Source organism: Poecilia mexicana, unplaced genomic scaffold (genome assembly GCF_051168715.1).
Source record: "Poecilia mexicana isolate PSO_F unplaced genomic scaffold, ASM5116871v1 scaffold_23, whole genome shotgun sequence".
Taxonomy (NCBI): Eukaryota; Metazoa; Chordata; class Actinopteri; order Cyprinodontiformes; family Poeciliidae; genus Poecilia; species Poecilia mexicana.
Window position 1 is genome coordinate 7512333 of NW_028263392.1, and position 15418 is coordinate 7527750.

General features: G+C 41.9%; 2 protein-coding genes across 3 annotated transcripts; one reads left to right on the forward strand and one right to left on the reverse strand.

The window, feature by feature from the left end:
• Positions 1 to 329: 329 nt before the first annotated feature.
• On the forward strand, positions 330 to 11431 carry pnpla8 (patatin-like phospholipase domain containing 8). 2 transcript variants are annotated; one of them, XM_014970446.2, is made up of 10 exons: positions 330 to 732; positions 3763 to 4841; positions 5200 to 5349; positions 5445 to 5596; positions 6176 to 6270; positions 6357 to 6528; positions 6633 to 6690; positions 6883 to 7077; positions 9015 to 9210; positions 9851 to 11431. In XM_014970446.2, the coding sequence occupies exons 2-10, from the start codon at positions 3936 to 3938 to the stop codon at positions 10123 to 10125; spliced, it is 2199 nt and encodes a 732-aa protein (XP_014825932.2). In that variant the 5' UTR covers positions 330 to 732; positions 3763 to 3935; the 3' UTR covers positions 10126 to 11431. The 2 variants fall into 2 exon arrangements, with proteins under 2 accessions (XP_014825932.2, XP_087859332.1); XM_088003206.1 differs by having other exon boundaries at positions 3921 to 4841.
• Positions 1022 to 1548, reverse strand: akap14 (A-kinase anchoring protein 14). The gene has a single exon (XM_014970455.2). It carries the CDS (start codon positions 1523 to 1525, stop codon positions 1022 to 1024), a length of 504 nt encoding a protein of 167 aa, XP_014825941.1. The 5' UTR covers positions 1526 to 1548.
• Positions 11432 to 15418: the final 3987 nt, after the last annotated feature.

Genomic DNA, 15418 nt, shown 5'->3' on the forward strand with positions numbered 1-15418 from the left:
TAAATCTTTATATATTTCAGTCTGCATCTATTGGCATATAGAAGAGATGCCATCAATAGAACCAGCTCCAGTACATTCTCTCCTCTATAAAGATTTGCTCAAATACCATTTATTCATAACAAGCTGGTGTTTAACCAAGACATTAACAGAACACATGAGAAAATGAATACATTTTTACTGATTGCATTTATTTAGTTTGAATACGTAAAACGGCTTCATTATGTTTAAATCCAACACTTTTTCTAATATTTGCTGTTACTTTTATTGAAAGTATTCCAATATTAGAGTTAAAAGCTAAATGAAGCAATAAGATTCTCATATCTGGTGCCCATTAAATTTTTAAAACGATTATATTTTTTGGTTTTCTTTAAATTTAGGAAGTGAAAAGGACAATTATCAACTAAAGAAGGTATCCTATCCAATACTGGCTGCAATACATTTTCTGTAGTGATTCTAAAATTTTCCCCACTAATTCAAAAATTTTCTAGCTTCAGTATTTTCTGCCATTCCTTTAAATGAGTTGTCTTTGCCGTGGCTATTTTTATTTATTTATTTATTTTTGTTTAATTTCCCTCCATGGCTGTAGGTGGCAGTGATGTCTATTTTATCTGGCTCCAGTAGAGCAGCATTCCATTTCCTGTTTATCATTCACAACTAGCTTAGGTGGAGGCAGAAAGTACTAGCTCTACAATCAATGAAACATTTCAGAAAAACCTCCTTACGTTTCACGAGGTAAGAATAAAGTTTACATACACATTTTTAACCAGTACAATTTCACTTGCCGACACAGACTCTTACGATTATGTGTGTATGCTTTATTTGGTAAGCCAACACGTCCTTTTATTGAGCTGCCTCTGAACGAATTAGCTCTCAATCGCCAGTGTGTTGTTACCTTTTTATCTAACATAGGTGTGTTTTTAACAGGTGTGCCGTCGTTTCAGCTGAGACTAAAGAAAAATGTCCAAAGTCCATACACAGGGCCTGTTATATAACTGAATGTTACATATGGTGGCCATCTGATTTATGACTCCATCATTCTCTGGAATAAATCCTTGGTGTCGGTAATGTCAGTCAACCACTTCTCGCTGAACTTGCTTTTCCCCGGAGTGTGTATGAGCCGCCTGGACTCGAGTAGGAAGCGGACTTCCACCGGAGCTTCGGGCTCGGTTTTCGATATTTCCATCGCGAAGTAGATGTTGACTCTGTCCCCTATCGGTTTTCTGGCAGTAGGGGCCATGAAAAGGGCCTTGTAGAGGTGGATCTTAAAGTCATCCTCCAGTTCCGTGCGGAGATAGTCCACGTTGTAGACCCAAACGGGCTTGATATCCCATGTTTTAATATATGAATCAATCTTAAAGTACCCCCCTCCGATGGTGAAGTCTTTGCATAAGCCCCACACAGTGCTGTCCATCATACTGGGCGGGGGGTTTTCAAGTTCCTCCTTTAACAGTCTCTCAAACCGCAATGATTTTATAAGTAAGGAGAGCTCCGCTGCCTCGTTTGTGCCACTGATAGGTTGCTCCATCTTGTCGTTTCAGTCTTGTTATATTAGCGGTTTCTATGGTTACTGAAGAAGTATAAGTCAAATAGAGCCATCTAGTGGCTACCTGCTGTTGTAACATTAACACTTAGTGTAGAACACGTCTCCCTCTGCTGGCTTCTTTATGTAACAACAATACAATTATATAAATTATTTAGATGTAAACTTAATACTTTCTTTTTTATTTTATTTTTTTACAACTATTAATTTCTAAATGTGGAACTCATTTATTATATAGATGCATCACACAACTTGTTTTTTGTTTTCTATTAAGTTTGGTGATTTTGGGGTGTCACGTTGGACACTGGGTTGAGCGGGCGGGCCGAGTTCGACTCCCGCCCTCGGTTCCTTTACCGCCGCATTTCTGTCCCACTTTTTCCTTGCGCCTTTCCTGTTGGATTACTGGGAAATAAATTGCACTACAGCCGAAAAAAATATATTAAAAAAATAGTTTGGTTATTATAATTGTGTGGTTAATAAAGGTTTTACTTTTTGAATTGTCTTACATCGAGGCACCAATACTGTAGAACACATATGTCAGAGTCAAGGCCCGCGGGCCACATCCGGCCCGCGAGAAGTTTTTTTGCGGCCCCTGGGATGATCTTGATTTATTATTAGAACCGGCCCGCAGACCGCAGCAAGCCGGCACAACGTCTGAAAAAAAAATCTTCCTTATTTGAACTGTAAGTAGTTCTTTAAATGTTCTGTGAGATGATGTACTTACCCATGTATCCATAACAACCGGAACTTTCAATATCCACCAAGTTATTGCCGAAATATACCGTCTATTAAACGAGTGCCCCCCGGATTAATTACACTCTCTGCAGCTGCAGCTGCGAAGTTACCGTATTAACCCGATACTTGCTGGAAAGTGCAACGTCTCCCCTTTCAGAAACCGTTGGAATTTTTCCACTTAGCGCTACGTGTGGCGGAATTACGGTACTGCAAATTTAGATGTGTCGCCAGCGACACATCTAAATTTGCAGTACCGTAATTCGCCGGCGACACATCTAAATGCCTTGACTCTGACATATGTGGATTAGTAGATTTTTGCACTTTATTTTATTGTATTTCAATCCAATTATATTTTAAAAATATTTCAGTTGTGTCTGTTGAAAATTAAAGATTACTGACAGAGCCATAAGAAAATATTGCTTTATTTATCTGATCATATTGGAATATATTTGTTAGGTTTTCAGTAGGTTCAATTAGGTTCACTAGACCACATATGTCAGAGTCAAGGCCCGCGGGCCACATCCGGCCCGCGAGAAGTTTTTTTGCGGCCCCTGGGATGATCTTGATTTATTATTAGAACCGGCCCGCAGACCGCAGCAAGCCGGCACAACGTCTGAAAAAAAAACTTCCTTATTTGAACTGTAAGTAGTTCTTTAAATGTTCTGTGAGATGATGTACTTACCCATGTATCCATAACAACCGGAACTTTCAATATCCACCAAGTTATTGCCGAAATATACCGTCTATTAAACGAGTGCCCCCCGGATTAATTACACTCTCTGCAGCTGCAGCTGCGAAGTTACCGTATTAACCCGATACTTGCTGGAAAGTGCAACGTCTCCCCTTTCAGAAACCGTTGGAATTTTTCCACTTAGCGCTACGTGTGGCGGAATTACGGTACTGCAAATTTAGATGTGTCGCCAGCGACACATCTAAATTTGCAGTACCGTAATTCGCCGGCGACACATCTAAATGCCTTGACTCTGACATATGTGGATTAGTAGATTTTTGCACTTTATTTTATTGTATTTCAATCCAATTATATTTTAAAAATATTTCAGTTGTGTCTGTTGAAAATTAAAGATTACTGACAGAGCCATAAGAAAATATTGCTTTATTTATCTGATCATATTGGAATATATTTGTTAGGTTTTCAGTAGGTTCAATTAGGTTCACTAGACTATATGCGTCATTTAAAAAAATTTCAATGAACATTCGATCAGTCCGGCCCTCGGCTTGTAGCTAAATTTTTTATTTGGCCCTCCGTCCATTTGACTTTGACACCCCTGCACTAGACTATATGCGTCATTTAAAAAAATTTCAATGAACATTCGATCAGTCCGGCCCTCGGCTTGTAGCTAAATTTTTTATTTGGCCCTCCGTCCATTTGACTTTGACACCCCTGCTGTAGAAAATAGAACCATCTATTTTGGTGGCTTATTGGTGTAACAACAATAATAAAATGTTTTGTTTTGTTTTTATTACAGGAAGTGAAAGCTACCAGAAACTTTCAGTGCAAATAATTTTTTTTCCTTTTAAAAATGGAGCTAAAGCAACCATAGATCACAGAAGACAAACCTGCCAGGATGCCACATCATTCCAAACAAATATTTTAGCCTCTCCTCTTCTCCGCTAATGTTTCCAGCGGGTCGTCAGACGCATGTCACGGCTCAGGTCCACAATCGACAGCGTCACCAAGGCAGTGGGAGGCACAGACCTCATCTCCAGGTTCTCCCGCTTCAAACCTGGCGGTGCCGCAACCAACGGTGCCCTCGCTGAGAAAACGCCGCTGAAAGCCGAGACCCTGAGTGCTAATGACGCCTCTTCTGGAGGAATGAAGGAAAAGGCAGGTGGGACAAATGGAGCAATGGAGGAGGCAGATGAGCAGAGGGAGCAAGTTGCAGAGCAGCCTTTCGTTGCCCAAAAAAAGTCATCGCCCACCTCAACTTCAGCAGCGAACGCAGCCGCTCTGAGCTCTGCCTCGACTGTGGCAAAGCAAACCAGGCAGCTGTTTCACCCAGCAGCTCTGTCCACAAACATGGACGAGACGTACAAGACTCTGTCCAACCACATCAACAGTTACTTTGGTCCAAACACACCGGGAGAAGGTGGCGAGAACAGGCAGCATTTCTCTGAGGCTGTTCCACATGTTACCACCCTGAGAACGACGGAACCCGTTCCTGTTTTGTCTCCAGTTTCGGAGACCAAGAGTACCGAAGCGCCCACTACCTCTCCACCCTCAGAACAACCCAGTCCGGCCGAAGAGACCACCTCCGCTGCTGCCCAAGCTGGTGAGAGCACGGCTGCGTCCGTCTCCCCCAAAAAAGGTTTCACCCACTACCTGTCGTACCCCCGGCCCAGCGTCCAGGCCTTCGTTGGCAGCTACATCGCGCCCCTTGTTCCCAAGTTTCGAGGCGATCCGAAAAAAGCGACGGTCGACAAGGAAAAGTCCACCGCAGACTGTGTAGCTGAACGCACGGCGGACAAAGCAGTGGAGAAGACCGAGGGTGAAGAGGAAAAAGCTGAAAAGGCAAAGCAGCAGCAGCTGCTAAGTCAAAGGGAAAAGGTAGAGTTATTGCAAAAGTATTCACACTTTTGCAAATTTTTTTTGTCATGTTTCAAACAAAATTGCAACTTCTGTTAAAGTCTTTTGGATTATGTCTACCAGGTTGCAAAACTATCCCCCTATAGGTATAGGGGGATAGTTTTGCCCTTTTTTTGTGAAGTATCTGGCTATATGTTTAATATTCTCCTTCCACTTCTGGTTCTCAGTCTTGGGTCTTTTGAAGCCTCGAACAGGTTTTCCCAGCATTTAATCTGCAGCTTTTTCTTGTCAAACAAAAGCATTCCCACAGCATGACGCTACCATGCCCATGTCCCACATTGGTGTTTATTTATTTATTTAGTTCTAATTTGTCCACCAGATAATAGCCAGAGTGAGCGTGGACAACAGGACCAGAGCCCTGGTGAAGGGTCTGCAGAGGGTCTCCGACGTGGAGCTCCTCACCACTCGAGTGGAGGAGCTCAGCTTTCACCTCCTGGAGTTTCCCGAGACCCGGGGCGTGGCGGTCAAGGTCGGCTTGGACACGCAGCTTTCTGACGATTCCTGCAGTTTGCTTCACTGCCACGTGGTTGTTGGGTTTTACATTCTTGTCATTGTGTCTTTTAGGAGAACCTGTTGCCGTGCTTGCTGCGGCTGCGCCAGGCCAGGGACCTTTCCCTTCAGGCGGCTGTTAGGGAAGCTCTGGCACTGGTTGGCTACACAGACCCGGTCAAAGGCAGAGGAATTAGGGTGCTGGCCATAGATGGAGGAGGCACAAGGTACAACTCTTTAATTTTTTAAAATAGAAAAAAAAAAGGATGCTTTATGCAACAGATATTGTTAATCTGAAGATACAAGCTGCAGCCTTTTGAATATTTTGTGAAAACAGTTACTCTGTTACTTTACTGAACATCAAATGGTAATGAGACACATTCCAAATTATTTTAAATTATAGGACATGTTCCATGAAAAGTCTTTTGGTGTCAGGAAAATGAAAATGGCTCATCGTTTGATGTTTTAACCAAAACCCTGTAGCCTAATTAACACATACGCCAAACAAATCTGATATCATTTTCATTTCAGTCGACAGGCATACATTCTAGCCTGTAGTAGTAGACTGACTACAATCCTATTGGTAAATTAGGCTGTATGTACAAGTATAAACAGAAGCAATAACTTTTTAATTTTAGTTCTGCAATAAAAAAAAAACATTTTTGAACATGTTTTCTTTCTTACAGCTGAGACATTTTTAAAAAGGCAATTAGCTGTTGCTCTCTGTATGTTGGATTAGCAATGAAAACAAAAAAGCTGACATTTGTTATGCTTTTAGAATCTAAAGTTTGTATTTGGGTTTGCAGAGGACTGCTGGCCCTCCAGACTCTTCACAAGCTGCAAGACCTGACTGGCAAACGCATCCATCAGCTGTTCGACTACATCTGCGGAGTCAGCACTGGTATGATTTGCTCACTTTGTCGAGCCACTATTTGATCGAATTAACGAACACTTATAAATTGCATCTAATTATTTCTTTTGCTACAGGTGCCATTTTGGCTTTCATGCTGGGGATTTTCCAGATCCCCTTAGAAGAGTGCGAGGATATGTACAGAAAGCTGGGCTCGGACATCTTCAAACAGAACGTCATCGTTGGAACTGTGAAGATGGGCTGGAGCCACGCGTTCTACGACAGCGAGATGTGGGAGAGCATCCTCAAGTTAGTCTCTTTCTGTCCAACTACTCTTTAAAGTTTGTGGCTCATTCGCAACTGGAACAGCTTATGTGCTGACTTTGTTTTGTGATCTCTTATTTTTCCTGTAGGGAACGTATGGGTGAGGGGCGCATGATTGAGAGTGCAAGGGACCCACACTGCCCCAAAGTAAGTTCTTTTTTTTTTTTTTTTTTTTTAGTAAATAGAGATTTTATTATTTTATTTCTTAAAACTAGTAGTAATACATTTATGTTTTTTTGTTGTTGGAATTTTTTACCTTTTTTCTGTAACTACGGTGGGATTGGTTTCTTTTGTTTTGATTTCCAAAAATCTCCTACGTTTTTTGTGTTTGTCCACTAGGTGGCAGCGGTGAGCACCATCGTCAACAGAGGTTTGCCTCTGAAGGCCTACGTGTTCAGGAACTACAGGCTCATGCCCGGAGTGAGGTCCCACTACCTTGGAGACTGCAAACACAAGATGTGGCAGGCCATCCGGGCCTCGTCTGCCGCCCCCGGATACTTCCAGGAATTTGTTCTGGGAAAAGACCTCCATCAGGTACCGGACTGATAAATGGGTCGGCAAAGGTCCGGTCCAGCCAAATTCAGTTCAGCTTTGGCTCAGACGTTTAAGAGGAAGTAGTACAATTGCATAGAACTCAAATGAAAAACGATGTGCAGAAAAGTATCTCAACAATGGCTTTTAATTGTAACGTTGCAGACTTGTAGTTGACTGCAAAGGGATGCAGTCTAGTGCTGCTAGAATTTTCTTTGATTACTTTCACTTCACTCGGTGTCACTTTGATTAATGACTGTCTTAGTTAAGGGATAGTAGCACCATGTGTTGCACTGGCTTTGATGTGGGCCAACGAGTTCAATTTTACCCTTCCAGATTTTCACAGAATAGTTTTTTTTTTATTGCAATTAAGTCAGTGCAGGTTCCGGATTAAAGGTGCTGTCAGTTTTTCATTTGCAAAGTGAAAACTCTGTTGAATTTTCCTCCCTCTTCACCTAATGTCCCATTAAAACACTGAAGTTTGGGGTTTTAACATGGGATTGTAAAACAAAATTGATGCGGGATGAATACTTTTTATAATGCTTGGTTCATTTTTCCTCCTACCTCTTTAGTCTTTTTAGTCAGAGTATGTTTGTGCCTCCAGGGAGCTGCCAAACAGACTGGTGTTATTCTATAAAGTTCGATTATTAGGCCAGATATCTTTAGCCGCTCCTATTAGAGAGCAATTAGGCTGGAGGCTTAGCTTCTTTTTGATAACCTACTTAAGCTAAATTAGCTTGGTCCCCATTGCTCTGCTGTTTCCTTCAGCAGATGCTGGTATGGCTGGCGTCTGATTGTGTTTCGGTCAATAAAAGATCCTAATCTCTCAGTTTGCCTTCATCTTTTCCAAGAAGCAAGACGTACAACATATGGCCTCGTGGTTTCCTTTATGTCAAATCCCGTTTCTCGCCAATTCCCATCTGCATGTATCGAATCCTTATGTTCATTCCGTTTGCACGGGCGTGGCCTCATCTCCAGCGAACTCGGGGAACGGCAGCAAGCGAGAAAAGATGGAGACGGATTCGTCGTCCACATTCACTGTGGAGCAGCGCAGGTTGAGCTTACGTTACCACCCACAGGCCTGACTCCTACTCGAGTTTTCAGCACCTAGCGGAGGTATTTCGCAGGAAAATCATGCCAAAATACCCACACTGGAGAGACTCACGCACTCACTGATACAGTTTCTGGTACAGAAATCGATATAAATCTGCTAAAATTGCTGTAGACGTTTAGACTTTTATTTCTAGCTGGGATTAATGTGTTGTTGTTTATTTAAGACTGTACACCATCACAAAAGCATCAACACATAAAACTTTTTGGGGCTAACGCAGACTCAAACCAAGACCTGCAGTTCTCTGGCAGACTTCCACATCACCTTCACAGTCATTGAAGTAATCTTTCCTCCTGCAGTGCAGAGGAAGATAAGCAACCACACTCGCAGTCACTATCTCACTCTGGATCAGAAGCACGTCGGGGCTCGGGAAAGGTCTCGGCACGGATTCAGGGAGGGGGAATATCTGAGATAAAGTCAAAGTGCTAAATCTTTCTTGCCATTTATTCAGACAGTTTGTCCTTATTTTTTGTTTCGCTCCACAGTTTCTCCCACAACATGCAGTCACTTTATATTACTGTGAGACAATTTAATTCATGAATCAAGCTGAATTCAGAGTAACACAGCTGTGTGACTCAGTATATAGGTCATGTCTTACTTATTTTAGTTTCAGGGAGCTTGTTTACTTCTGGGTAAACAGATTTTTTTTATTTTATTTTTTATTTTTGCCAGAGTAGCACATCTCTAACCCAAAGCTGTGTGGCTCAGTGACAGCCTGTCTACTTCGCCTCATTTATCCCCAGAAATCTGTCACCAGGACTATATTTAAACTACGCATCCAAGCACCCCACCCCATTCTTTACCTTAATCTCTCCCGCTGTCACTTAAGGACGGAGGACTCCTCATCAACAACCCCACGGCTCTGGCCATTCACGAGTGCAAGTGTCTGTGGCCGAACGCACCCCTGGAGTGCGTGTTGTCTCTGGGGACGGGGCGGTACGAGACCGTGGGCACGAACAGCACGAACTACACCAGCTTGAAGACCAAGCTGACTCACGTCATCAGCAGTGCCACGGATACGGAAGGTAAGATGTGTGTGGCGGGGGGGAAAGGATTAAAGCTGCTACCCAATGAAGACTGAAGTCTTTCTATTTTCTGTCCAGAGTTGCACATTTAAGTCACCTTAAAATGTCTTAAATTATTTTCTGAAAAATGCAAATTTTCCTTAAATTTGTTAATCAGAGGTCTTAAATTTTGCCATGGCAGAACTAGCTCACCTTGTATGTCCTATGACTTTGTCAACGTAAAGTTTGAGTCACCCCCATACATATTCATTGGGTTTTGTGACTTGAGGAAGTTGAGGCTACCGCTAACTAGCTGCTGGTATTATTATTTAGCCCAAATGAGTTTGGGCTAAATAATGAATGTGTCTCTAATCTTCCAAACTGTTGTAATTTTTCTTTATTAAAAAATGTTGTCACTAAGACTCTTATTTATACTCTACATCTGGACAAGCTCTCTGTTTTTACCCCATGTGATGTCACCGGACATGTTTGCAGCTCAGACGTTGTTTTCGGATTGCGTATTTTATCTTTGAAATATCATGTTTAACCCACTGACCGTAGAGTGCTGTTTCTGTAGGTGCCAGACTCCATCTAAAGCGAGTTTTACTGATTTCACATCAGAGTGTAGGTCCTGGCTTTTGACGTGAACTTTCAATTTCAGAGGTGCACACCATGCTGGACGCCCTGCTGCCACCGGACACCTACTTCCGCTTCAACCCCCACATGAGCGAGGACGTGCCGCTGAACGAGAACCGCCAGGAAAAGCTGAACCTCCTCAAAGGCGAAGGGGATCGCTACCTCGAGCGCAACGAGGCCAAGCTGAAGAAGGCGGCCAGCGTGTTGGGCCAGGAGAAGGGCGCCATCCAGAAGCTGGCCGAGTGGGCCAAGCTGAAGGCCGACATGTACGAGGGAATCCCCTTCGTGTCCAAACTGTAAGATTTTAAGGCAATGAGGGGCAATGGGGGGGCTGGGGGGATGCATTTTCTGACGCATTCTTATTTGGAATTTGATTCATTCCTAAACGTTTACATGGGCTAATCATGATATTAACCCAATGCTAAAAACAGTTTATTTATTACATTATTGAGATGAAAGAAGTGGAGTTAAATAATGTGTTATATATTTTTTTGTAGTTTAAAAGGATTATGTGTGATAGACAATATTATGGCTGATATAAGATTTAAAAAAGTATGCATTTCTAAAGGAAAAAAAGAAAACTTTGTATAAGTATGAGTTGACTTGAGTTTGAACATTGAAAATGTAAATAACTTACATGTATGAGACACATGTTCATGGCCTGACATGTGGATGTGTGACGTGTTCATTTCAACATGTGTAACAAATGCCTGAAAATAGAGCTGCACCCATCAGTCAGAACTCTTTTTATCTCTTGTGCACTAAATGGATAAAATCGACAAAGTCCCGCTATTTACATTCTAACGATGCGTTGACCTGCCGCTTGCGCTTAATTAATATTAAAAAAATTCAAGGAATTTGGGAAATTTTCCATTGTCTATACAATTCAAAACTTCTACCTCGGTCGCGGGAACTGCAGAACGTTTATCTTTCATGTGAAAGTCGTTAAGGGAATTAAATTACGAGAAAGTGGGACCTCAAAGAAAACTGGAAATTGGTATCGGCAATGAAATGTCTGATAGGTGCATCTCTACCTGTAAGTGATGTTTGCTTGTGTCCTTGGTAACTTGAACAGATTAGGGTGTAAAGGATATGTGATTGCACGTTGGGAACTGAAATAGGACTGCCTATTACTAACACTGTACAAAAGTAAAACCAGAAAACTTGTGCACTTTGTAGGATAACCTTTTTTTTAATCCTAATGAGAAAATGTATTATTATTTGAAACGATCATGAATGTCTTTAAGTTCCTCTTTGTAGATTTTAGGAAGAAAATAAAACAAATGCATTCACTGGCCTCATTTTTAAAATTTTTTCAAAGCATGCTTATTCTGCTTGAAGCATTGACTTTTTGGGCCGTCGTTATGTAAAACCTTTCATATTGTGAGCATGTTTAACGCTATGAGAATCAACTTGCTGTGATTCCTTCTGTCTCTGTTCCTTAATGGAATTTTAAAAAGATCCACAATGTCATGAAACAATAAAAGTTATTAAAACGCACTTGATTTGTCGCCTCATCCGAGTCGATGGCACTCTGTGTGACAGTATCGCTTATTATGTTTGACACACTTTCACACTGCACAATAAAGTCGTCACTCAATGCTGATTGTCTTCCCGTTTCTTTCAGCTGCAAATTCCCCGCTTCATTTTTTGATCTCTGTAATTATTATTTGGTGAAATTCTTTGACATCACTAAATGTCTTGCCGTTGTTGCTATGGCCACCATGAGTAATATGCCACCATGGATCTTACCCACAACGTCTGCCGATATTTAAAAGTGAAGGATCTTCTCTTATTCTTTCTTTTGTTTTTTTTTTTGTTTTTTTACATTTGTTTGGAAAAAAAATACCCTAAATTTTGAAGTAACTTTATCAGCCCTTTATGTAGCTTTCTGTTGCTTTAAAAAAAATATAAAAATATTAAAAATCAAAACAAGTCACGTTAGTATGGACACTTTTGCTTTTCTTTGGAAACTTGTAAATACAACTTTAAATGCAGTAACCCTAAAATACTGCACTAACAGGACTCTGTCCATACCAATGAAAGGTCGCTCACCTCAGCATTCTAAGTGCTTGCAGTAGACTGCAAAGTCACTATGCCATTACACAGCAGCAGATTATAAATTTGTTACCCTTCGTCAAAACACACATGCATTTTATGAAGTTAATTTGTCTCATAAACACACAAACCTGATTTGAACCACAGGCTGCACTGCATGGCAGGGATCTCCAAAGTGAATGTTACATTGTTTTATATCTTGGCTCAAATAAATTTGAAATAAAATACATATGTAAATACCAGTGGAAATGGTTGCAATTTTTTTTTTTTTGTAGCATCTCCAGTAAAATAATTTTGTTTCATTAAATTTGAAGTGGTATTTATTTTTAGGAATAAATACCTGATGGTGCCTAAAGCTCCCCAGTCTTTAAGTCTGTCAACAACTTTTCTCAGAGTTTTTAAAGCCAAAATGCCAAAAACTCTGGTACAGGCAACAAAAAATATATTTTTGTCGCTCACATCACCGCATCATTAGTCGCTTGTTGTGGCAGGACCTGTCTGTCTCTTTCCCACCTCCTCCACAAGCCGGGTTGGATTGTGTGGTCCGGTGGCGTTCCCTAGCAACTGTTGTAGCTCAGTCTTATTTACAATATTGTCGATGTACCCACGCTTGCCTATAATTGTCCCGGATCTGGCAGAAACGGAGCAAGAAGCCGTGTGTCTGCTGTGTGTATGTTTTATTGCTCCAAGTGTATTTTTGTCATGCACGAAAGGATGTGATAGGCTTACAATCTCTTTGTTTAGTACAAGTTGTGTGATCTTGTGTTATTATGGATGTGTGTTGTTTTGAAATGCATGATGGGATCCCTGTCTTTCACTGTTCATTCTGGCAGCAAGTGTTCTTACGCACTGTACTTTTTCACATTTTGTCACAACAAATGTCCTTTCTTTCTTGCAAACATAATTTAAAGTCTTGACATGAATTAATTTTATAGAAGCCACTTCTGAACACATCTTCACATTCTAGGTTGCAGCTGATTGGATCCCGCAAATAAACTTTTATGAAGTCTGACACCTGATGAGCAAATGCGAAACATTCTTTGTAGTTTCCGGTCCCTCGTCCGAGTCCTGCCAGGATAAGATGTGTGATAAAGACCCAGAGGCATCGACAATGGGAAGACTGAAGACTGCTTCACGTCGGCGTTTATCAAATCAAGTCAAGATGGCTGCCGTGCAAACAACACCAGTAGGGGTAGCTTAAGTCTGGTGAGTGTCAAAGCAACATGGGCTCATCCTGATTTATCTTTTGTCTTTGTTTAAACAGGCCAGTTCCTAAAAGAAACTCTGGAGTGGATCCAGTGATTGTTAAACAGCTCTGAGAGTAAACGTTTTGTCTTTCAGGTGATTTACTTTCTGAGCTTCATGTGACGTCTGCTTAAAGTATGGGTAAGTTGTGAGCACTGTAGCACTGGGATGGTATGTCTGCAAGGAAAACACGGGGGCCGCCTCCACGTCTCCTCTCTGAGCAGAAACATTCAGACGGTGGTGTGGCCCCTCCGCGTGTCCCTGCCACTCGGTTAGTCCGGGGACACACCTGGACACACAAATGCATCCTATTTGTCTGTCGTCAAAGGTGCCTGTGCCCACTGGTGTAAAGTCTGGACGTTTATGGAGTCTTGACCCCCAACAGTAAGGTAGTGTTGAAAGATAAACTAAAGTAACACGCCGTGGAGCTGTTGTGTGCTTAGCAGAAAGTCCGAAACCACAGTTTTTTTGTTTTCCTGCATGCAGTTGACACTTTTTGTACTCAGTGACTTCCATATCTTATAAGCTCACATTGCTAAATGTGGCCTGTCGGCCTACGTTATCATCACCTTTAGCACATTTTCACACATTACTGTTAATCCGAATGCGCTCTTATGGTTAATTCTCCAATTTGTCCATATAAAATAACAAACATTGTGCACTTAGCGACGACTGTTTTAGTGACAGCAGTCTTATTGCTTGAGAGAGACGCTGAGCCATTGTCTGACTTCAATTGAGAGAGGTAAGTGTTGGTGAAATGTGCTGTTTAGAGGAATCCTCTGCTATTTAAAATGTGAATTACATTGGTGAGAGATGAGGAAAATGGAAACCATTTCACAAGTGTTATTCACCATTTTGGACTCGTAGTGCTGCCATTTAAACGATTCTAAGCAGAAAGCTGTGTGGCAGTCTGGTGGTTCTGATTTTAATGTTGTCAATCTATCGTAGAGCAGTTTAGATATTCACACACCACTAGCTATTAACAAAATTATTCAAGAATTAAAAATGGCAAAGACCAAGAGTGAATTAAGTTGCCCTCTGCTCCCCCCAACCTATGACGTTTTGATTAGGTCCTTCCTTGTACAATATTTTGTTAACTCCACTCTTCTGGAAGTTTCTTGTTTCCAATACTCATCTCAAGTTTTGCACTTCCCATTTACGCCACTCATTAGGAGATGGCGCTGTCGGTGCGGTTTATTTATTCTCTGGAGACAATTTAACTTGAAGATCTGTCACTCGGATATTATTCTGATGTACAGGTTTCTGTTGGAACAAACGTTTTCCGATAGTCATCCGTAGCTGCGTATAGTAACATTGTAGTACCACTTTAAAAAAAACAACAAAAAAACAAAACATGTCGCTTTATTTTACAATCAAATATAATGTGAAAGATAATAAAACATCAATGATAATTTATTTCACAAAATTCGATCCTGACATTAATAATCCAAAACAGAGATCATAAAAATTTCACAGAATTAACACACAGGAGAGCGGTGGTATTTTTCGCAGAAGAGTGCGCCCTCCCAATCATAGATCGTCTCCTCAGCTGCTGCTGCTTATGACAGCGGCGGGGGAAGCTGGTGAAAATACACAGCTTGCTGTTGCAGCGGCTGGGCTGAGGGGGAACGGACGCACCAGCAGGGGCACGCTCCCTCCAAAGACACACACACACATACACACACACACCTCATCGTTTCCAGCAGCATCAAGACACACTCGCTGAAAGAAAAGGGAAACTGCAACCGGATTGCAGAAAACGGTAAGTGAGGACATGCGATTATCTCTTTTTTTTAACCCCGCTCTCCTTAAAAAACGATGGCTTCATTTCCCATTGTTATAATGATTATTACAAAAAAACAAAAAACATATATTGCGGGTATGGGTCATTCAAGTCATTCCTTGGATGCGGCATCCTCACTATCGTAATTACCATCAAGAACGACGTCAGGTGCGAGTGATTGAGGACGGGAGATTGCGTGTGCGTGTTTTTAACGTCGATTCTGCAGAGCATCAAAGGGCTGAGAGACCGTTGCGGTCTGGGCGCTCGCTGCGCGGCACGCACTGCATCTTGAGGAGCTGCCATCAAAGGCGAGCGGAGGGAGGGAAGGCGGTGTGTTGTGGGTTCGCTTCCCCCCCCACTCCCTACCGCCCCAACCCTCCGGTGGTGCGGCAGGATTTGTATTGCCTACTGCCGGCCGGTGCAGGAAGGCCCCGCAGAAGCTGAGCGGATGGTCGGACGAAGCCAGCTGGAAGCCCCGCTCCTCCTCCTCCGAGTTCCCTTTTAGTA